The sequence below is a fragment of the Patella vulgata genome, chromosome 6 (genome assembly GCF_932274485.2).
Source record: "Patella vulgata chromosome 6, xgPatVulg1.2, whole genome shotgun sequence".
Taxonomy (NCBI): Eukaryota; Metazoa; Mollusca; class Gastropoda; family Patellidae; genus Patella; species Patella vulgata.
This window is the reverse complement of record NC_065884.2, coordinates 23,636,110-23,659,087: the sequence shown is the minus strand read 5'-3', so window position 1 is coordinate 23,659,087 and position 22,978 is coordinate 23,636,110. Positions and strand designations below refer to the sequence as shown.

General features: G+C 37.2%; 2 protein-coding genes across 2 annotated transcripts; one reads left to right on the top strand and one right to left on the bottom strand.

Annotated features, from left to right (window-relative positions):
* Nucleotides 1-2,152: 2,152 nt before the first annotated feature.
* LOC126823905 (acetylcholine receptor subunit alpha-L1) lies at nt 2,153-5,385 on the top strand. The gene is made up of 3 exons (XM_050552980.2): nt 2,153-2,301; nt 3,214-3,592; nt 4,835-5,385. The coding sequence occupies exons 1-3, from the start codon at nt 2,239-2,241 to the stop codon at nt 5,380-5,382; spliced, it is 990 nt and encodes a 329-aa protein (XP_050408937.2). The 5' UTR covers nt 2,153-2,238; the 3' UTR covers nt 5,383-5,385.
* Nucleotides 5,386-19,260: 13,875 nt separating this feature from the next.
* LOC126824307 (CHRNA7-FAM7A fusion protein-like) lies at nt 19,261-19,683 on the bottom strand (the record flags this gene model as incomplete). The annotated part of the gene is made up of 2 exons (XM_050553506.2): nt 19,261-19,407; nt 19,597-19,683. Coding segments are annotated over 2 exons (234 nt in total), but the record flags the coding sequence as incomplete, so codon positions are not given.
* Between the last annotated feature and the right edge of the window lie 3,295 nt (nt 19,684-22,978).

The window sequence follows — 22,978 nt, the reverse complement described above, 5'->3', positions numbered from 1 at the left end:
ACGAATAGAAATAATAACAAAAGTCAACATATAGATGTTATACATATTTGAAATCCGTGAAACATACTACATATTTTGATAATACAATTAAATATAAATGAATTAGAAATATATACAGTATTTACATAAATCATTCAGTAAATGGACATGAATTTGGTTATCTACCCTTATAAAAAAACGATGGCGAAACGACTGGTTTGTAAACTGTTTTTGATTGGTTCGTAGACTTTAGCTACAACCAAGGACAGGGCAGATAATTTGAAATCGCGGAAACCCTATGGATTAAGCCAGGCTATAGCGGAGTAAAACAGAATGACAACACTGGGGATACTGAGGATGAGTAGAATACAGTAGTGAAGTATTCGCGAGCCACGGTTAGGTGGTCCCGGCGCCTATTCTACCAAGGGCTGGATTAACCATTAAACAAAATAAGCACGTGCTTAGGGCACCATGGTAATAGGGCGCCACAGAATGTCTTCATTGTTAAGATGTCAAATTTAAAAATTAATTAAGAACTTTCCAATAGTTTTCTTTTCCTTTTTCTGTTCATACTGTTAATGACTTTTAAAAAATCCCAGAAAAACTCTTAGCAGGTGCTTAGCGGTTGATACCGCTGTATTATTGTTTATATTTTGAATGGCATATATACTCTTCAAAAAAAGTAGGGGATATTGAAATGCAAATACCTATGTAGGTTGTGATATGATAGTCATGGACACTTGGCATGCTTTAAGAGTATGTTCACAGATGAAGAACTTATCGCCCCAACAGAACCACTGAGCTGCACGTGTGACACGCAATAGCGCCATACACGTGGGAGGGGTTCATTGTCAAATTTGACACTTCAAGGAAGGGTTGATGAAAACTGTCGCGTGCTGGTTTATCCTATCCATGCTTCCTTTCCTATCGGTTCTTGCATAAGATTTACTGCTTAGCGTATCTTTGCTTTAGTGTGTTACGTTTAATTTGCAATGAGACGCCTTCAACATGATGAACGTCTACGTGCTATTGGCATGCTTCAAATGGGTTCTACACAGCGAGCAGTAGCCAACATGCTTAATGTGTCACGATCTGTGATCAGCAGACTGTGGAACCGGTACCACCAAACACACAATGTTTGATAGACCTCGTTCAGGTCGTCCGAGAACCACTACACAAGCCCAGGATCGATACATTCGTACACAGGTCCTGCGAAATCGAGGACAAAACGGCCAATCAGCTTTTTGTAAACTTGTACCAAGTTACAGGAATTCGAGTTACACCCCAAAGGATTATAAATCGGCTACATGCAGCCCATTTGCATGCGCGACGACCGCGTGTTGTGCTTCCATTAACTCGCCAGCACATGGCAAACAGGCGTCAATGGTGTAGGCAGCGTAGAAATTGGGGTAATCGTCGATGGGCGCGTCTAATGTTCTCAGATGAGTCACGATTTATTCTGGATTTCACCGATAGGCGTGCTCGTGTTTCGAGACATGGATTTCACCGATAGGCGTGCTCGCGTTTGGAGGCGTGTAAATGTTGATACCAACAATATTCAGATTGTTCCTGTCCCCAAGATAACTGTGAGTACTGTTTAGAAATATACTAAACAATTACCCGCCCCCATGACAATGACACATTGACGTTTCGTCTAGCATCAACTATAGATAAAAACTAGCATTCAATTTTAATCCAAAATAGATAGCAATTACTCTTCTTTCATAGTTTGTTAGTAAGTATAATAAAAATAAACATATATGTTCTGAGAGCAAAGCTATAGATACCCATGGGGGTAGCACTGAAAAGACTTTGGAAAACACCATTAACATACTAGTAGATAAATAAGGTTTGTTGATCTACTTAGTATTCAGATGATTCGACAAAGTAAACAACAGTCGATAAAATTGATAGTTACAGACTAATATTACAGACTGTTTTGTTACAACCAAATATAATTTAGTCATTGATAGTAGGGGGAACTCTACCCTCCTTCGTTTAGTTCATTACATCGGCCCAGAATGCATAAGGAAGGAAATGTTATTACCAAACCGGCGAATCTTTAGCATGATGAATGGGACCATTCCTCTACATGTAGCACGCATGGTGCTACTATTGTCTATGCTCCTGTGCTCATCAGAAGGAGTCACAGATGGAGATGTTGAAAGATTATTTCAAGACAAAGCGAATAAAGGTAACAGTAAAATCAGACCACTGAAGAACCAATCAGAGATAGTTGATGTAGAAATAACTCTCTTCATGGTAGCTATATTGGATGTGAACGAAGCACAGCAATCAGTTGAAGCTACAATCTGGATGCAGGTAAGCTAATATAAAACTTGTTTTGAAAATATATAATGTAAATTGAGATACATATTCTTGTTTACACTTTAAATTTGCTGACGGAGGTTACTATACACTAGTAATGAAATGTATCGTTGTGGTGTAACTAAAGAACATAGTCCCTACATCATATTGTCACTAAAGGAATTCGAGTGGAATAGCCGAAAAGCGTACACGAATTTGAAAAATCACCATTCAATGCATGTTACTTTCTAGTAGGGCCTACCTTCCATTAGTACTAATGTAATCTTATATTTAGCAGAATAGAGTAGCTGGCTTCATGACAAGTTCAGATTAACCTAGAATATTTGGGCTGTTATATGAGTGTTATATGAGCGCCATAGGAAGGCATTGCACACAACAATACTGTGGAAGTTGAATCTCTAACAGCAATATCAGTTCGATTATGTTCAGTATTTATAAAGATACGACGAAATGAAAATTCCACCGATCTATGCTGCTCCTTATGTAACAAAAACGCCGCCATTTTTATTTCCTGTGAACCAAATTTATTGGCTTGTTTTAATCCAATAGCATCGAAGCCGGCAGATTATCTGGCGTTTGTATTTTTGGATTTGTTTTCTTATTAAATAATGTTAAATAAATGTTAGCGTGGTTTAAGCCGTCATATTTGTTCGGTAAAAGCAAATCATGCCTCATTACTTTCATTTCAAAAATTGTATTTTGGGAAGGGTCTTTACTCTTTCTCTAAATAATAAAGATGCATTCTCAAATTACGAAATGTTTTTATTTACATCAGTATTGTAATATCAGTTTGTTTTTCACACAATTGCATCCCATGTTGTTCCTGTGAAACAAACTAGAACGTCATCACCCATGGTATCAGGAGTGTATTTGGTAACCCTAAATTATGTTTATTTAAATCAACAGGTGCATTGGAAGAATGAATTACTTGTGTGGGATCCCAGCGATTATGGTAATCTCACTTTGATTTACCCACCAGACAAAAATATGTGGAAACCGGAATTGGCCATGAGTAACGGATATAACGAACTGACGCCCATTGGCTCAGATTTCGTTCTCTTGAAATCTTATCATGACGGTCAAACTGTATGGGTCCCTGGCCAAAAGGTTCAATTCCTGTGTAGGATTGATGTCACTAAGTTCCCATTCGATACACAGACATGTTATATGGAATTTTTCAACTGGGCCGGGACAAAAGAGGAAACATCATTGAAATACCGTGAACCAGAATATGATTCGTCAAAGGGTTATGTTTCCTACTCCAACTCGGAATGGACAGTAACAGGTAGGGGAAATTTAATATTAGAAGACCATAATGACTACAAATTAAGGTATATTGTACAAGTGCACTTCTTGTATAGTTCCTTGAATGTTCGGGCTTGGATATTTTGATACAGGACTCTTGTTTCCTAATATTTGTGTATTCTTGGTTAATAATAACTCAACATGAATTACAGCACAACATTAATGAAACGATGCGTTAACAATCTTTGTAAATAGTAGATAAGCTTCAGATGTGGATATGTTTTTGACATAACCGTTTGTCTCCAAATGCCGGTACATACAGTTTGACCTTAGGTATGTCATCCCTAATGACGGTTACCCCTTGACTCACTACTTTGGGTCTATATAATACCTAAAACGTGTAAGCCTGTAGACACAATGTTAAAACTTGATGTATGTGTTCATTAGGTCGGCAAATGTATTGAATGGGTTCGACAATGAGCATTTATTTCTTAGGCTAAGCACAGATAAGCAGTTTGTTTGGCCCAGGCTTTGCGGCACGGTGGACAATTGCGGAACAATGGTCTATCGTTCCTAGTCTGATTCATTAATCATATTTTAACAGAAAACATATTAACGCGAAAGAAAATAGCACGAAATAATAAAATCGCTGAAAGTTGATTATCTATACGTAGTCTTAGCAGAAAATGTTCACAATCGAACTCAGTAAAGGTTTTGAAGTACCTGGTAGTAAAAGGCTATACTAAGTGCCACCACTCTCCATAAATTAGAATCTAAGTTATCTTGCCCCAAAGCATCGACCAATGAAATTGCTTAGCTTTAGCAGAAAATGTTAATCATTCAACCCAGTCAAGCCATTTACTTTATGAACATCTACACTCACAAAAAATTCCACACGATTAATTCATTCCCACACGACCGCAGGATTTTAAGTCGATGACTAGCCCTATCATAGCTGACCAATATCAATAATTTAGAGACTACATTTTGCGTAGGAGCGTTTTGAAATTAGGGTAAAAAATTGTTCAAAATGTGTCAAATGTTGCCCCCCAAAAAACAATTTCCTGTTATACCGAAAGATGTCCGTTCGAAGTTTTTTTTTACTTTATCCTCTAACTTCTGTCGCCTAGGTGTCCCCACAGACCTAGTATGATTGAAAATTGCTGACCCCCAGAGTTATCAGGGTTTTTCCCCAATTTCTGCATGGTCCTCTCGTGGCCGTGTTGCTAAATGGATTTTTTATATGTATTCGGCTTTAGGTTTTTCATTTTAATTTTTGCAGAGAGACGATCTATGAAGAGGGCTGTGGATGGACATGAAATGATTAGAGTTATTGTGGTATTAAAAAGGAAATATGTTAGCCTAGTGTTGACATTGGTGTTGCCAGTTATTCTTCTGGCATTCCTCAACGTATTCGTGTTCCTTCTACCCACTGAATCTGGTGAAAAACTCTCCTTTTCTGTCACAATTCTTCTCGCACAGGCTGTTTTCCTCAGCTTTATATCCGATCTAATGCCCCAGGCAACTGACACCATTTCCGGCCTCTCCATTTATATTTCAACTCAGCTGGTTCTCAGTTCCTTGTATGTTTTGATTACCTGCTGTAATTTAAGGATTTACCATAGGGATACTAACAGATGCCGTATACCACGCTGGTTCCTTAAACTTATTTGCATCTCCATTAATTCAGACAACTGTGTTTATCCAATCAAAGAGGATGGGGTAGCAGGAAGTGACATTAGTCAAAGATTGGATAGAATTTGCTTCTGGTTTTTCTTAGTTATTGTGTTTTTGATGACTACCATATTTCTTATGGGTGGTATATATTGAAAATAAATGCATTTTACCCGACTCTAAATGAAATGGTGTAATTGAATTAGGAAATAAACACTTCCTGTTTCGTATTTCGGGGGGGGGGGTTATTGTCCATTTAAATATGCTTGAATCATCAGAACACAAGACGCGACAACGTCGAGTTGTTCTAATGTATAATTCAAGCATGTTTAAATGGACAATAAACCCCCGATAAATACAAAACAACGTGTTTATCGATATTGTAGCTCAAATATTTTGGGATTTTCTTCGGAACTATTTTGGAAACATTTTTATACCCATTTTAAAAAGTCGTTATTTGGCCACGTGCTTGCGTTCATTTTTGAAAATATTCTCAGTAGATTTAGACCGTCATTGCTTTCCTGCAAATTGCTGGTAAATGAATTATCGACAAAAAAATAAATATTTTTAACGTTTGAAGATTTTTAAAAGAATAGGAAATTAGTCTTATTGCGGTATTTAGAGACGAGTGTCATCTGTCATTGAAATAATTCCAGCCTGCTATACGAGAGTAAAAGAGGAGTAACTGTTGGCAACAAAGATGACTTCGCTTTGGGAGTTTCATGTAACATAAGTTCCTGGATTATGGCTCCTGATTGTTCGAAAAATCGCATATTTAGCTTTAGAAGTAACAATTTGTATTCAGTTTTAAAACCGTTTATACATCATAATAAGACAGCTTTTAAACCAGGGCTCCATATACAGGAAAATATACGAATAATAAATGATTGTTTTTATCTAGCAAAATTAAAGAAAATAAAATGCTTTCTCCTAGCTATCGATTTTAAAAAAGCTTTTGACAGTATTAGTCATACGTTTTTGTTTAAAGTAATAGCCCCCTTTGGATGTAAACGTAATTTTATTAGATATATATATATGTGTGTGTGTGTACCCTTTATAATGTTGTAAATTGTTGTGTGATAAATAACGGTTTTACTACGCCATATTTTCCAATAGAAAGGGGTTGACATTGGTCAGGAAACATTAAAACCAATTGCTTTTGCTGATGACATGACATGTTTATTTTTTTGAAGATTATAAATCAGCTTGACATTTATATGAAGTATTTAAAATATTTAGTTAAGTTAAATTCGACTATAAATTTTTTAGGTATAGTATTATCCAAAGATACAAAAACGTCTGAAAAATTAAACTATGAGAATAGATTGATTGGGATAGATAAAAAATTAAATACTTGGAAAAGAAGAAACTTATATTAATCGGCAAGATTCAAATAATCAAAACTTTTTGTATATCAAAAATACTGTATCCAGCATCAGCGTTAACAATGTCAGAGAGTTTAATTGAAAGATTTAATATTAAGATATTTGAGTTTTTAGTTTTTATGGAACGGACCAAATAAAGTTAAACGAAATGTAATCAGTCAAATGAAGAATATGGCGGGGGTAGGGGCTTAAATGTGATAGATTTGAATGGAATGATGATAGCTCGCAGCATTTTTTGAATAAAGAAAATTTAGACTCATGCATCAAGACTTGGAAAACTACATATAATTTTATTCTTGACATGTATGGGGCCGATTTACTACTAGCGTGCAACTATGACCCTAAACTTAAAAAGTTATCTCCCTTTTATCAAAATTGCTACGCTATATACTAAACATATAGCCTTCTTCGAAAGGCGGGGGACAATAAAAATATCCATTTTGGGTGTCCAGAAATAACAAGCTTCAATAATTTATATGGATGTGTACGTATATTGTCCTCGCCCCTGTCCGTCCTGAGGTCCGCCCGTCCGTCCACAATTTGTTTGTGGACTCTCTACAGGTCACAATTCTTGTCCGATTTTGACGAAACTTGAAATATAGGTTTATCCCCAAAAGATCTCGGAACTTCATGGATTATGGCCCCTGTTTGTTCGAAGAATCACGTTTTTAGCTTGTGGACCCTATAGAGATCACAATTTTTATCCGGTTTTGTTGAAACTTGAAATGTAAGTTTATAACCCAAAGATCTCAGTTCCTTTCGATATTCGCGCATATCGGACCGTAACTTCCTGAATTATGGCCCCTGATTGTACGAAAAATCGCGTTTTTAGCTTGTGGACCCCATAGAGGTCATAATTTTTTATCCGATTTAAACAAAACGTATTATTAAATCACCGTTACACCCTAAGGAAGGTTAAATAATTTTAAGACCTTATTCTTCTCTGTAATTGTACGCAAAATCGCCATTTTTAGCTTGTGGTCCCTCTGGAGTTCACAATTATTATCCGATTGAAGGTTGAGTTCGAATTTCGTGAAAATCGAACCAAAATTGCCGGACAAAATGTCCGCCGTTTGTACGCGAATAGTGTAAAAAAATATGGTAAATCAAGGTTGTGGACCCTGTTTAGGTCACAATTTTAATTCGATTTTGATGAAACTTGAAATGCATGTTTATAACACCTTTTTTTAGCTTGTGGTCCCTCTGAAGGTCACAGTTATTATCTGAATTTAAAAATCGTTTGAATATATCACCGTAACACCATAAGAAAGGTTGAAATCAAATTTCTACAGGGTCCACAACCTTGATATACCATATTTTTTACACTATTCGCATACAATCGGCGGCCATTTTGTCCGGCAATTTTGGTCCGATTTTCACGAAATTCGAACTCAACCTTCAATCGGATAATAATTGTGACCTCCAGAGGGCCACAAGCTAAAACTGGTGATTTTGCGTACAAGCAGGGGCCATAATTCAGGAGGTTACTATCCTATATGGGCAAATATCGAAAGGAACCATGATCGTTATGTTATAAACATGCATTTCAAGTTTCATCAAAATCGAATTAAACAGTGACCTAAACAGTGTCCACAACCTTGATTTACCATATTTTTTTACACTATTCGCGTACAATCGACGGCCATTTTGTCCGGCAATTTTGGTCCGATCTTCACGAAATTCGAACTCAACCTTCAATCGGATAATAATTGTGAACTCCAGAGGGACCACAAGCCAAAATTGGCGATTTTGCGTACAATTACAGAGAAGAATAAGGTCTTAAAAATAATTTAATTTGTATTTTCCGTGTGCAAATAATCGCTTTCCAACCAATAAAACAAGCATTCAGAGAGTGTTTCTAATTGGAAGAGCCCTGACGAAACTAGATGTTTATCTATCAATAATATACGCATATTGGCGAAGTGAAACGCAATTTTTTTTTTTAGAATTAATCAATTTCAGCGGGATCGGCCAATAATGTAAAAGTTATCTACCAAGAAATGGTAAACTGTAAACTAAAATAAATAAAACCTATATGTGATTTGTATTGACTTGACGTAAAACGCGTTTCAGATTCTCATTAACTCCATTATTGTGTCTTTAAAGCAATACAAAGACAGTTTTGTTATTGTCTGGCACCACTTCGATTAGTAATAATACACCAAAACAGATTGTTTATGTTTTCTCCCTCCTTATTAGCCGTTCATTGTGTTCTATATATACTCTTTATTACCATACAGACAGTCTCAAATACTACTCCCAGTCTCACCAAAGTACTGCCAAGATAAAAATCACCATTACAGTTGTCGTTATTCCCAAAATTATCCACAGACATATGTTATCAAACTTTCGACTGATTGAATGGTAGATATTGTTATCTTTAGTGTTGCACATTGATTCTCTTGAGGCTTTGCATGTCAAACAGCAAAGTAGTCTGTTTAGAGTGTTTGAGCTGTCATTTTCATTGCAATCCCGGTGGTAGATAGCCAGACTTATACTTGGCATCAATACGACCAATGAATTGAGGATGAGTTCAGAAGAAATGTAGATAACAAGGTACGAAATTTCATCAGTGGCTTGAGGCATGACAGAATTAATTGAGGACATATATATTGCCATAGACAATAAAATTGTGATCGAAAATGACAATTTCTCGCCACTGCTCGCTGATATGATGAACGCACAGATCTTGGTTAAGGACAATAGTAAAACGGGCAGTATTACCGTTAACACAATTATTGATGGACGTCGTTTGATGGTAATGGCTATTTCTATATGGTTTTCTAATATTGCTCCATTATGAAATATCACGTCATATTCACGTGCAGACGAACCTACCAAATCCCATTCGCCATTGTAAGAGAAATCACTTTCAGAAATTCCACCATTGTAAGTCTTTAATGCTACTCCACCATTTATAGAATCCCAATTAAAGAAATCTAGTCTACACGTTTGTGTATCAAACGGATACTTAGATGTATCTATTTCACAAAAAGTATCAAAGTTACCTTTAGGTAAAAAAGATGCATCACCGTTGTTTTTGACGTGTATTCGTATAAATCCTTGTCCTATTGGATTACTCTCGCCAGTCGTGTTCGTGGCGGCTGGGGCTGGTCCCCACATATTGCCTGGATCAGGGGAGATTTGAATTACTCCGCCATAGTCACTAGCGTTCCAAGCAATGAGCTCGTCTCTCCATTTTATTTCCAACCACGAAAGTGTTGATATTTTTTGAAACGTTTCATCTAAATCTAGTATTGCTAAAAAATATTTAACCTGAAGAAGACAACCAGTGTTTCTGATTGGTTTCGTAATGGGCGAATATGCGGGTTTAATGAATACACTTTGTCCTTAAATAACCTGTTCATATCCACATCAGTACCAGCTGAACATTCTACAACAATTAATGAAATCCAAATCAACCGGTTATAGCATACACTTTCTAACATTTCGTCCTTTATATTTAGTAGCAATATTGTCAATAGATAATTTTCTTTGTCGTGTTATACCTGAACACGGTTCACAGCCTTCGTTAGATTGTTTATCCGTAAGAATTACTGTCCACAGTGCGTGTATTTATCAGCGACATTTGATTTTGTTGCTTGTATCACAATGTCGCAATAGTAAAGATCCAACCCAGGTTCAATTTGTTTCCCGTCTTCATTAGCCCAGTTTAGGAGCAGAACAGTAGGACGTTAAACCCCATTTCATTTCATTTCAATTTGTTTCACAGAGGTATTGTAATTGCAATACCGCTATATAAGATGGCTGAGCTTTATATGTACAAATTCCTTTTTGTATGTGACGTAACACCACGTGGCTCGACAACGCGTGCAGTGTTTGTACAATGTAGACTGGTCCGAGCAGAATTTTATATACTCATTTAGACTAAATAGGAAATAATTTTTATCCAAATATACTTCAAACATCTTTATTTATTTTTCTATTAATGCAAACAATATTCTAGACTTTAATTTGCAGAAGGAAAAAAGTTAATATTGCGAGCTCATTAACCGGCACCGATGTCATCCCTCTCTGTGATATTAGCGGCCTAGCGAATATTCACTGCTGATCAGTGTTGCACAGGTTATGACGAAAGTGTGTTGCCATGATTTAAATACAAAAATAAAACGGATCATTTATAACTATTAGACATTGAATTGTACTGTAAATAGACCTTTCTGTAACAGGATATTATATTTAAACATCAATAATGTTTCTGGGTGATGTATACAACATACAAGGCCTGGTTGAAAAGTTCTAAGCCTGAAATGGATAGCTCAATTGGGATGAAACAAACTTTTGCCACCAACAAGTACAATATTTGAATGAATCATACACATAAAACAGCAACTGTAGTGTTATTATTGTCTTCGTACCAGACCATCTTGTGAACCTACCAATTGAAATCACCAAAACTGGCTATAGGGCAGTCAACAAGTACCTGCAACTGACAGGATTAACCTCAACACATATACATGCCGACATGGTCTCCACTTTTAGGAATGACGTCACTTCCTTCTTCACAGCAAATAAGTGGGCTGCGAGATTTCAGAGTGACTGGCGGAGAGCCTTGACGATGAGCTGGGTCCTGGAAAGCCATCAACAGCAACCACACAAGAAAACATTACCCGGGTGCATGATATGGTGATGACGACTCGACATATTGGCAGTGATGTAGAGGGTTGAGCACATTATCATCATCAAGGCAGTAATGACAAAACATTCTACAAGATTGGTGCCAAAAACCTCATGACTGCGTATCAGAAACGTGTCAGATTCCTGACGTTCCATAACAGTCTGCGCTGATTCATGCCATTTTTCAATCATCACCTAATTAAAAACGTGTCAACTTTACTGATCCTCTGTGCTGCGTTATATCTCAGGTCCGAATGAGGGGTTACGTAGATGAAATTTAAGTTGAATATCTCAGATGAGATTGTGCGCAACAGACTTTAACTTCCTCTTTCATAGTTGTCCGGTCCTTATCTCAAGTCTGTCCGCAGTTACTTATTAATGGTATAGATTTTGTGTTTGTTTTTTTTTACATTTGGTGTGAACCCTATCACATTCCAGCATTGTTCACTATCCTGACAACATGATAAGTTTAATGTGAAACATTAGGAACATGACCCCCATCAGTTTCACCATTCTCCATTAGAAAATCCGTCTCTAGCGATCTTCTGAACCACTTAGCGTTGCAATCTTGCTGTCTAAACATACATTAACTCAATAAAGAGAACATTATCCATGTTGAAAAAAACCCCAAACAAATCGGTATACTTCTATCTACTAATAGCTCAGTTTCTGAATCAGTTCAAAACATAATTTTGGGTGTTTAAACATACATTTGGGGCTCTATAGTAATACAATTATGCTACTTGGAAAAGGATCGGTTTAATTAATGCAAGAAAGACAACGTTGCCAATCTGTTCAAATCCGTGTTATATTAAGGTACTGTAGTCAATGGAAATATTGCATATACAATACAAAGTTGGAAAGGATATATTTTTATTCGATTTATTCTGATTTGAAAGCAACAAGAGACGTGTTTGATCATTCATTGGACTTTCCATAATACACAGAAACCTGCTTTAATTATTTGCAAACCCAGACAAATATTACCAAGAAAAATGTCACAATTACAGATGTGGTTATTCCCAACACTATCCACAGACATATGGTATCAAACTTTCGACTAATTGAAAGAGAGGTAATGCTATCTTTAATATTGTATATGGATTCTGTTGTGGCTTTACATGTCAAACAGCAAAGACGTCGGTTCAGATTGTTCGAGCAGTAATTTGCATTGGTGTTCCGGTAGTAGATGGTCAGGCATATTATACTTGACATCAGTACGACCAATGAGTTAAGGATGAGTTCAAAAGAAATGTAGATAGCAAGGTACGAAATTTCACCAGGGGTTTGAGGCATGACAGAATTAATTGAGGACATGTAGATGTCCATAGAAAATAAAATGGTGATCGTAAATGACAATTTCTCGCCACTGCTCGCTGGTATGATGAACGCACAGATCTTGGTGAAGGACAATAGTAAAACGGGCAGTATTACCGTTAACACAATTATTGATGGACGTCGTTTAATGGTAATGACTATTTCTATGTGGTTTTCTAATATTTCCCCAATATTAAATGTCACATTATATTCACGTGCAGACGAACCTAATTCCATTCTTCATTGTTACAAAAATCACTTTCAGAAATTCCACCATTGTAAGTCGTTAATGCTACTCCGCCATTTACGAATCCCAATTAAAGAAACCAAGCTTAGACGTTTGTGTTTCAAATGGATATTTGGATGTATCTATTTCACAAAAAGTATCGAAGTTAACTTTAGGATAGAAAGATGTATCGCCATTGTTTTTCACGTGTATTCGTATAAATCCTTGACCTATTGGATTACTCTCGACAGTCGAGTTCGTGGCGGCTGGAGATGATCGCAACAGATCGGCTGGATCAGGAGACATTGATTACTCCGCCAATCACTGGTATAGCATGCAATGAACTAGTCTCTCCATTTTATTTCCAGCCACGAAAGTGTTGATAGTTATGTAACGTTACATCAAAATCTATTATGGCTATATTATTTAACTTGAACAAGAGAACCAGTGTTTCTGATAGATTTCGTAATTTGCGGATATGCGGGATCAATGGAAACACTTTGTCTTTAAATAACCTGTCCATATCCACATCAGTACCAGCTGAACATTCTACAAGAAATAATGAAATCCGAATCAACCGGTTAAAATATACACTTATTTCGTCCTTTATATTTAGTAGCAGTTGTTTCGATTGTCAGTAGACAACTTTCCTTGTCGTGTGATACCTGACCACGGTTCACAGCCTTCGCTAGATGGTTTGTTCGTAAGAATTGCTGTCCACGTGGCGTGTATTTATCAGCGACAGTTGATTCTGTTGCTTGTATCACAATGTCGCAATAGTAAAGATCCAACCCAGGTTCAATTTGCTTCACAGAGGTATTGTAATTGCAGTACCGCTGTATAAGATGGCTGAGCTTTTTTTAAGTACAAATTCCTTTTGTATGTGACGTAGCACCACGTGGCTCGACAGCGCGTGCAATGTTTGTACATCGTAGATTGGTCCGGGCAGAATTGTGCCTTTTAATCATTTTATATACCCATTTACACTAAATAGGAAATAATCTTTATCCAGATATACTTCAAACATCTTTATTTATTTTTCTATTACTGCAAAAACAATGTTCTAGAATTTAATTTACAGAAGGAAAAAAGTTAATATCGCGAGCACATTAACCAGCACTGATATCATCTCTATCTGTGATATTAGCGGTCTAGCGAATATTCCCAGGTTATGACGAAAGTATGTCGCCATGATTTAAATACAAAAATAAAACGGATCATTTAAAACTATCATTTAAAACTATTAGATAATTTTCTTTGTCGTGTGATACCTGACCACGGTTCGCACCTTTCGGTAAATTGTTTATCGGTAAGAATTATTGTCCACAGGGCGTGTATTCATCAGCGATAGTTGATTTTGTTGTTTGTGACAATTTAGGGCACCACAGAACACTGTCGCAATAGTAAAAATGCAACGCCAGTTATGATGAACTTTCAAATTCTATTCTGGAAAGTGTGTTGCCATGATTTAAATACACAAATAACCGATCATTTAAAACTATTAAACCCTGAATTGTATTGCAAATAGACCTTTCAGTAACAGGATATTACATTTAAAAATCAATATGTAAAGTTTTGTTAGTAATCTTTGAATTATGTTTCTGGTCGATGGATTACAACATACGAGGGCTGGCTGAAAAGTTCTAAGTCTGAAAAGGATAGATCATTTGGGCCGAAACAAACTTTTGCCACCAACAAGTACAATCATTGAATGAATCATAGACATAAGAACTGCAACTGTAGTGTTATTATTGTCTTCTTCGTACCAGGCCATCTTGTGAACCTAACCATTGGAATCACCAAAATGGACAAAACTGGCTTTGGACAGTCATCAAGTACTTGCCACCTAACAGGACTAACCCCAAACACAGATACATGCCGGCATGATCTCCACTTTAAAGGATGATATCCCTTCCTTTTTCACAGTAAAGAAGTGGGCTGTGGAATTTAAGCGTGGCAGACAGACTTGACGATGACCTGTGAGTTCATCAACAGCAACCATACATGAAAACATTACACGGGTGCATGACATGATGATAGCCGATCGACCACTCGACATATTGCCAGTGATGTTATTTTTCATCTTTCGGGGCAGGGTTGGGCATATTATCACTTACAAGTTAGGGATGGGAATAAATTCTGCAAGAGGGATGCCAAAAAGTTCTTGACTGCGAATCAGAAATGTGTCAGATTACTGACGTCCAGGGCAATCTGCGCCGTTTTGAAGCAGATCATGATCATTTTTGCCCCGTCAGACTTCCACCTGTGGCTGAAGAAAATTTCCTGAACGGAATCCAGGCTTTGCATCATCGCCGGCAAAAGTGCGTACACCTCTAAGGGGAGTGTGTAGAAAAATAAATGGAAACGGAATCCAGGCTTTGCATCATCGCCGGCAAAAGTGCGTACACCTCTAAGGGGAGTGTGTAGAAAAATAAATGGAAACCATCGACTTTCACAAATAGGCTTAGAACTTATCAGCCACCCTTCGTATAATTCAACGTTTATAATAGTACGACGTATATCGTTAAGCGGGTGTCTCCTGTAATTCTTCGGAAACTCGTGACTGAATAGCGGAAGTGATGTTCACTACATCGAGCCGCTAATGCTTAAGCGTCATATTTCAGGCATCTCGAGGGGTTATTATTTTAAGAACTGTAATCGATCCGTGTAATTCTTTCAAACGTTTATACGCAGGCTTTGGGGTTCAATCATCACTTAATTTAAAACATGTCCTGCGTTATATCTTAGGTCCGGATGAGGGTATGGGTGACGTGGTCGTGGGCAAGATTCCGTTTCGACGTTTCACGGGCCTGTCGTGGTGCTGGTTGTCCCTTTCAGCTTTGCAACTTCCGTAAATCATTTACTGTATATGACACCATAAGAAAACACCAATTTTAAATAATAAATGTCAATATATTGATCAACAAATTACCGTTAACAGTAGACAAATCACAAACATATAAAATATCTTAGTTCAAGGTTCACGTAATCATATAAATATGAAAAGTTCACAAATTAGCCTACTCACGAAAGAAAGTCACATGTTCACGATTTTCACTAGAATGAGTAAATTACAGAAATTAAGAGTTCACCACATAATTAACTGCTCACAAAATGTTCACGGGGATTCACTGATCATATTCACAAAAGTTTAATTAATTCACGATTCACATATTTACCACAACCATGCGGGGAAAAACGGTTTCGAAGCCGGTGGGGACATTGTTGCCCGCCACGCCATGCTTCGGTCACATCCCATAATCATCAACAATCACCAAGACAATAGACGTGATTATACAATAATAACATCTTAATAGAGAATAAAGACTAGGTCAATTAGACTCTCATTACTGAAATTGTACACGAGTAACTCAAATTTCAATTCACATTGTAAATACCGAATGCAATAATTTGGACATTACAGAGGGGGTACACTTTTCCTCGTATTTAGATGAAACTTAAGTTAAATATCTCTGACGAGATTGATGTGTGTGCGGAACAGACATTAAATTCCTCTTTCATAGTTGTCTGGTCCATATCCGTCCGCACTTTCATTTTAATGGTATAGGGGCAAGGGTTTTGAAGATATTTCTTTTCAAATTTAGTGTGAACCAGTGATTACTTATTACATTTTCAGCTGGGAACATTAACCCCCATCTAGTTTCATCATTGTCCGTTGGTATATCCGTCAGCAATGAGCTTGAATGATTTTTGGGAACCTGACAGGATGAAACCTATTGAACTTCACTAAGCTCCATGGGCGAATAAATAGTGTATGGCAACCGCTTGTTTTGGGTTTGGGGAATTCAAGTAGAACTCAAACAAGGAGCGGGGCGTGGGTCGATCATTTTGAAATTAAAATGTAACTATTATTTTAAAGGACAATATTGGTGTTGGTGTCAATCATTATCACATATGTGATAGAACTAATTTAACACGTTCGTCACTTCCGATTCAGGAAACCTGTATTACTCAGCTATCGTAGCAATGATCTTTGTGTTAAAACAAGCCAACAGTGAGGCTGATGTCCCCCGCCGAAATAGGAAAATAATTAGAGGACACATATAAATTTATCACAAATTATCTTTTACAAAGTATTGAACAATCAAACAGTATATCTTTACTTATAGTCTAACAATCAAAGTAGGAGAGTTATTGTTTTCCAAAGTCTCGACCAATCAAATTGCGTATCGCTCTGCTTACCCTGAGCAGAAAATGCTCATTATCAAACTTAGTCAAGGTATTACTGTAATGAAACTATACACCAAGTTTCATCAATCTCACTTAATTAGAACTAAAGTTATCGTGTCCCAAAGCATCAACCAATCAAATTGCTTATCTCTGCTTACCCTAAGCGGAAAATGCTCATCTTCGAACTCCATCAAGGCATTGACCTAATCAACACATACACCAAGTTTGAACATTCTAGCTCAATTAGGAAGAGAGTTATCGTGCCCAAAAGTATCAACCAATCAAATTGCTTATCTCTGCTTACCCTAAGCGGAAAATGCTCATCTTCGAACTCCATCAAGGCATTGACCTAATAAACACATACACCGAGTTTGAACATTCTAGCTCAATTAAAAGTTATCGTGTCCCAAAGCATCAACCAATCAAATTGCTTATCTCTGCTTACCCTAAGCGGAAAATGCTCATCTTCGAACTCCATCAAGGCATTGACCTAATCAACACATACACCAAGTTTGAACATTCTAGCCCAATTAGGAAGAGAGTTATCGTGTCCCAAAGCATCAACCAATCAAATTGCTTATCTCTGCTTACCCTAAGCGGAAAATGCTCATCTTCGAACTCCATCAAGGCATTGACCTAATAAACACATACACCAAGTTTGAACATTCTAGCTCAATTAGGAAGAGAGTTATTGTGTCCCAAAAAGTGTGACGGACGGACAGACAGACGGACGAACCCATTTTAATAGTCCCCTGCTTTCTTCGAAAGGCGGGGGACAATTATATATGGAATGTGTTTAACCAGCTCTATTACATATGTGATAATGACTAGCACCAATATTGTCCTTTAATTCATGCAGCTAGGAGAAAACTTGATGGATGTGGTATGGCACATTTCTCGGATCTTCAAAACTTTCGCTATGCAGAAAGCTAGGTCTCGGCTTCTAAACCACTTAAGGTCGCAACTTAGTGTTTAAACCTACATTAACTCAATAAAGAGAACATTATCCATGTTCGAAAAAATAAAATCGGTATACTTATATCTGAACCAGTTAAGATCAAATTTTTGGGTGTTTAAACATACATTTTGAGGTCCTAGCAATACAATTATACCACATGAAAAAGGACCGGTTTAATTAATGCAAGAAAGACAGCGTTCCGGTAAGTTTGGAAACCGATCTGTTCATGTAAGTTAGAAAGAAAACCCGAATCCTTATTATATTAGGGCACTGCAGTCAATGAAAATATTGCAGATACAATACAAAGGTGGGGAGGTTATTTTTTTATTCGATTTATTCTGACTTGAAAGCAAAAAGAGACGGACTCGTTATTGTCAGACACTACTTTAATTAATATTCTAAACATATAACGGTAAATCTATTCGATCTTTGGCGTATATTCTATGCCCGGAATAACCTGCGGTCTGAAAGATATACAGGGGGATTTGGGGTTATTCTTCTGAGAATTTTTCTTTAAACCTGTAACGGGTTATTTTTCCAGGGTAGGGTTTTTGTCCATAAGAAAACATGATATTAGGTTTTCCTTACTGGAATTCTGGGATATTCTAATTTTACGTACATGTAAACATAGACAGTTTATAAGAAAGATAAAATCATCGACTTCGGTTATGCTGGGGAAGAAAGACTTCAGAAAAAACCCTCGGCATCGGTTGTTCTTTTTCTCGGGTTATTTTCTTCAGTCATTCTTCCCCCAGCATAACACCATGTAAACATAGACAGTTTATAAGAAAGATAAAATCATCGGCTTCGGTTATGCTGGGGAAGAAAGTCTTCAGAAAAAACCCTCGGCCTCGGTTATTCTTTTTCTCGGGTTATTTTCTTCAGTCTTTCTTCTCCCAGCATAACCCCAGTCTCCTAAACATACTACACGTTAACTGATTCTTTATAAAGTTTTTCCTATTGATCATTCATTAGGCTTTCCATAATATATAGAACCTTAAATATTCTCAATCCCACACAAATATTGCAAAGACAAATATCAACATTACAAATATGGTTATTCCCAACACTATCCACAGACATATGTTATCAAACTTTCGACTAATTGAACGAGAGGTACTGCTATCTTTAATGTTGTATATGGATTCTGTTGTGGCTCTACGTGTCAAACAATGAATCAGTCGGTTCAGTGTGTTTGCGCTGTCATTTTCATTGGTTTCTTGGTGGTAGATAGCCAGACTTATACTTGACATCAGTACGACCAATGAGTTAAGGATGAGTTCAGAAGAAATGTAGATAGCAAGGTATGAAATTTCGTCAGTTGTTTCGGGCATGACAGAATTAATTGAGGACATATATATGGCCATAGACAATAAAATTGTGATCGAAAATGACAATTTCTCGCCACTGCTCGCTGGTATGATGAACGCACAGATCTTGGTGAAGGACAATAGTAAAACGGGCAGTATTACCGTTAACACAATTATTGATGGACGTCGTTTAATGGTAATGACTATCTCTATGTGGTTTTCTAATATTTCTCCATTACTAATTTCCGCTTCATAATCACGTGCAGACGAACCTACCAATTGCCATTCTCCATTGTTACAAAAATCACTTTCAGAAATTCCACCATTGTAAGTCTTGAATGTTACTCCACCACCATTTACTGATCCCCTATGAGAAAAATCAAGTCTACACGTTTGTGTATCAAATGGATATTTAGATGTATCTATTTCACAAAACGTTTTTAAGTTAACTTTCGGATACCAAGTTGCGTCGCCGATGTTGTTGACATGTATTTCTATAAATCCTTGACCTATTGGATTACTGTCATCAATCGAGTACGTGGCTGTAGGAAGTGGTCGCCATATATCATCTGAATCAGGAGAGATGTGCGTCACTCCGCCATAGTCACTGGCGTTCCAAGCAATGAGCTCGTCTCTCCATTTTAATTCCAGGCACGAAATTGTTGACAGTTTTTGTAACGTTTCATCAAAATCTATTATGGCCATAATATTTAATCTGAAATAGACAACCAGTGTCTCTGATTGTTCTTTTAATGGACGAATACGCGGGTTCAGTGGATACACTTTGTCCTTAAACAGTCTGTCTGTATCCAAATCAGTACCAGCTAAACATTTTACAACCAAAAATAGAATCCAAAACAACCGGTTTAGTAACATTTCGTTCTTTGGTAGTTATACGTGGTAAAGGTCTGCACCTTTCAAAATAATTATCTATCTGTCAGAAATACTGTCTGCAGGACGTGTAATTTTTGGCATCATAGAACATAACTGCCTTGTTTATGATCCAGTCACACAGTATTGGCGAACTACAATTTCTGTTCTGGAAACTGTGATATCAATTACATATCCAAAACCGCAACGCCCACACAGATCTAAACATCCATTTATATTCTGGAAAGTTAAATATCAAGGATAATAATGAAACTGTTAGGCTCTGGATTGTATTGTCAATAGATCTTTCAGTAACAGGATATTATATTTAAACATCAGTATTTTTTGTACAAATTTTTGGCAGCTTTGCTAATAATTTTTCTGATGGATGGATCACAATAAATCAGTCAACGTTTATAATAGCACGTTTACCTATAAGCACATCTTAACTCTTCGAAAACCCGCGATATTCACTGCACCAAGCAACTAAACCCCACCTATCCTATTTCAAAGTCTTGAGCAATTGTACTATATTGGCACAGTGTTTCAAAGAGAAGTCCCACCGATTTAAATTAGAGACCGAGTTTTGCATGGGTAGCTTTTCGTTTAGATAAATATACAGGGGACCTATCCGCGATGTTGATGGTCTACCTTTTGGTTAATAAAACATTAGCTGTTGGCACTGTATATCTCTAAATGAGTAGAATGACTTTGACAGCTAGGTTACTTTGTGGGGCTGTATCCGGGGGTCCGAGGATCAAATTCAAACGCAGACGGGTGGAAATTGTGTAGGAGATAGTCGTATGTGTCGTGAAGTATGGGTATGTCTTGAAGATGAACCCTGTGTGCAAAATGCCGTCAGGGAACAGACATGGCCTATATCACCCCTCTCCTCCTTGTCCACAGCCATGTGTTATTTTGATTTATCTAAACGAAGGGTTTATTTAAACTGCAGTCGGGCAATTCTATCAACATGAACCAGATTAGTTATACACACCGAGGCTTTCGGGTCTATCTTAACACGCATATGCCACGTGTTTTGGGTGAAAACCAAAGTTCAATTATTATAGTAAGACGTCAAGAACGGTTTCCAAGTCGAAACCGATTACATCAGATATATGGAAATGCACTGCACACACTACTAGGCTGGTAGGAGAATTTCAGATTTACGTGAGCTTTGGAAAAAAAATGATTCTTGCTTTTTATGGAAATGTTACTGGCTTTCTTGTTTTGGGATTTATAAAATCCACAAATGCTTTTCCGCGCCACAATGCTTTCCCTCTATTTGCCCATCGATAAAATCATTATCGTTAGATTTGTGTAAACTCTAATTCTAGTCAGGAAATTCTAATTGTCGCGACCTCCCTAATTGCCCCACCCTAAAAAGATAATTTAGATTAGCTTAATCACTAACCGCATGGAAGTTGTTGAATAATATTGAGCATATTTATATCAAGAATGGCCGTCGCCAGACATTTCCATCCGGAAGGAACCCCCGCTAGACGTCCTTAACTGCCCCACCCCAAAAGCTAAACTAGACTAGATCATTTACTACCACTCAAAACTTGATGCAAAATGTTTATCGTCTTAATTGCATCACCCAAAGGCTAAGCCAGAATAACTGACCGCATAACACTGGTTATTGTTATTGTACACCCGCCAGAAATCTAATTGTTCGACGTCAAAACCTGATGTACATTAACATATGACTAATGTATAAACACATGACTAACGTATGAAATGTACCCGAAAACCCTCATTGGTTGAAGTCTTATCTAACTGACAGAAGACATTGTGGTCATATTCATAGTAGCAACTCTGTATCTAAACCACAGTGATCGGTAGTAGGTCCACTTCTTTTCTTACTGTATGTACGTCCACTTGGGAAAATTATTCATAAACATGGTATCAGCTTAACACGTGACACAACTATATGGATTTATTTCGACGAGGGTTCTCTCGTCTTTTTCAAGCAACGAATGACAGAGAAAGTTTCAACTTTTGTTAAATTTAAATCGTTGTTAAAAACACGCTTGTTTAAATATTACTACAAGCTGTGATGTGACATTTGTTAAGCGCTTAGAAATATCACCGGATATAATGAAGCGCTATACATGTAGAAGATGAATAATAATAATAAATGGCCACTTCCAAGCATCATCAGTGGTGAGGTACTCCTGCAATGGGGAGAGAACAAACTGTAAATCGAACCGTTCCCAACATTAATTGTCTAACAGCGCTTACTGTAACTCTATATCTTGCGAACGAATGCGAAGTTGGCACTGCATCTCTTGGTGAACTTAGTGATTCTGATAATGAGCCCTGGTCAGAAGAATCCAATTCTAATCCAGAAGAGGAAGTTGGGTTAGCGTGTGCGCGTTGTATCATTGAGTCAACTGGCGTGGTTTCGATTCCTCGGGTGTACGTGACAAGCAGTAGGGTCCCCTGTCCAACCTCGAGGGGTTTTTCCGGGTCCTCCGGTTTCCTCCCACTGCTAAAGACCCCTACTCGCAAGCGAATTATTAAAATAAAGTAGAACCATTTGTTAGACCCAAAATGTCGAGTGGAAATTTAACCAGGTCGCCTCCAGCTTCTGATACATATAACCTTCCTCGCAACAGATTGAAGCCAGTGCCAAACTATTCATCCTTGTGAAAAAAAACACCAAGCCAAGAAGATCAACCAACTAAAATTCAACAACCAAGTAACCGTTTAAAACATCTCAGAACGGATATGTTACCAAAACTATTATCAATCTTAGCAAACGTAAACTCCTAATAGATGATCAGATCAATCTTCTATCATTCGAACACAAGTTTGTATCCACATCCGAACATAAAATCCATGAAGATTGTAT

Coding starts and splice junctions, on each gene's coding strand:
- LOC126823905 (XM_050552980.2), top strand. CDS start 2,239: ATGGTAGCTATATTGGATGTGAACGAAGCACAGCAATCAGTTGAAGCT. Junction 2,302..3,213: donor AAGCTACAATCTGGATGCAG/GTAAGCTAATAT, acceptor TTAAATCAACAG/GTGCATTGGAAGAATGAATT. Junction 3,593..4,834: donor CTCGGAATGGACAGTAACAG/GTAGGGGAAATT, acceptor TAATTTTTGCAG/AGAGACGATCTATGAAGAGG.